This window comes from Capricornis sumatraensis, chromosome 16 (assembly GCF_032405125.1).
Source record: "Capricornis sumatraensis isolate serow.1 chromosome 16, serow.2, whole genome shotgun sequence".
Classification (NCBI taxonomy): domain Eukaryota; kingdom Metazoa; phylum Chordata; class Mammalia; order Artiodactyla; family Bovidae; genus Capricornis; species Capricornis sumatraensis.
In genome coordinates this window covers 79779386-79780763 of record NC_091084.1, presented here as the reverse complement: position 1 = coordinate 79780763, position 1378 = coordinate 79779386, and the positions used below count along the sequence as shown (strand labels likewise).

General features: G+C 41.5%; 1 protein-coding gene across 1 annotated transcript; it reads right to left on the bottom strand.

The window, feature by feature from the left end:
• Positions 1 to 218: 218 nt before the first annotated feature.
• LOC138093213 (olfactory receptor 5AL1-like) lies at positions 219 to 1160 on the bottom strand. The gene has a single exon (XM_068989330.1). It carries the CDS (start codon positions 1158 to 1160, stop codon positions 219 to 221), a length of 942 nt encoding a protein of 313 aa, XP_068845431.1.
• Between the last annotated feature and the right edge of the window lie 218 nt (positions 1161 to 1378).

Below are 1378 nucleotides of genomic sequence, written 5' to 3'. Positions count from 1 at the left end.
AGGAATTGGAGGCAGGAGGAGAAGGGAGACAGAGGATGAGATGGCTGGATGGCATCACTGACTCAATGGGCATGAGTTTGGGTGGACTCTGGGAGTTGGTGATAGACAGGGAGGCCTGGCGTACTGTGGTTCATCAGGTCGCACAGAGTTGGACATGACTGAGCAACTGAACTGAACTGAAATCTATGTGCAGCATATCTTTAGTAACAACACAATTCTTATTTTTTATTCAAATACATCTTTTCAATAATTTTTCTCAAAGCATTTTTTACCTCCCAATTCCTCAAGCTGTAGATCAGTGGGTTTAGCATAGGAATCACCACAGTATAGAAAACTGAGGCAAATTTGTCTTTATCTAGTGAGTGGCTTGACTTGGGCTGCAGGTACATAAAACTCAGGGTCCCATAATACATAGTAATAGAAAACAGGTGAGAGGCGCAGGTAGAAAAGGCTTTCTGTCTCCCTGTAGCAGAATGGATCCTTATGATGGCAAAGACGATGAACGCATAGGATATGAGAACAATGAGAAGAGAACAGAAGACATTGAATCCTGCAATCGCTAATAACATTAGTTCTTTGACTCGCGTATCAGAGCAGGCCAGAGCAATCAAGGGAACATCATCACAGTAGAACTGGTTGATCACATTAGGGCCACAGAAAGCCATGTGGAATGTAGCCAGTGCTTGTATGAATCCCACCAGGAATCCATAAATATAAGAGCTAGTGACCATTTGGATGCAGAGTTTCCTAGGCATAAGAACTACATAGAGTAAAGGGTGGCATATGGCCACGTACCGATCATAAGCCATGACAGACAGCATCAATAATTCCCAAACTGAAAATGTAATAAAGCCGCACACTTGAGCAGCACATGCATAAAGTGGCACGCTTTTAATTTCACGGAAAGTGTTTACAAGGGTGTTTGGTGTAATGGTGGAGGAACCGTAAAAATCCACAAAAGCCAGATGACAGAGGAAAAAATACATGGGTGTGTGAAGTTGAGGACTCACTTGTATTAGCACAATCAAACCAAGATTACCCAAGGCAGTAATCAAGTAGATCAACAAGAAAACACAAAAGAAAATGAGCTGAAGCTCTGGGTTATCTGTGAGGCCCAAGAGGATGAACTCCGTAACTGCTGAATGATTGCTTTCTGCCATGAAATAGATGATTCTCCAGTAAATTCCACCAGAGCACACACTCTGAATAATCTTGACTCTGTAAGGAATGATTAAGTGTGAGAAGGTATCCCTGGCTCTCCAGGATGTTATGCTAAATTCAGTTAAAGTAGAATCTTGATAAGGACTCTGAATTATGTATAAATTTACTTGTGAATTTACTGTAGAAAATATTGGTCTAGGCGGAAATTCCACTAAGA

Coding starts and splice junctions, on each gene's coding strand:
- LOC138093213 (XM_068989330.1), bottom strand. CDS start 1,160: ATGGCAGAAAGCAATCATTCAGCAGTTACGGAGTTCATCCTCTTGGGC.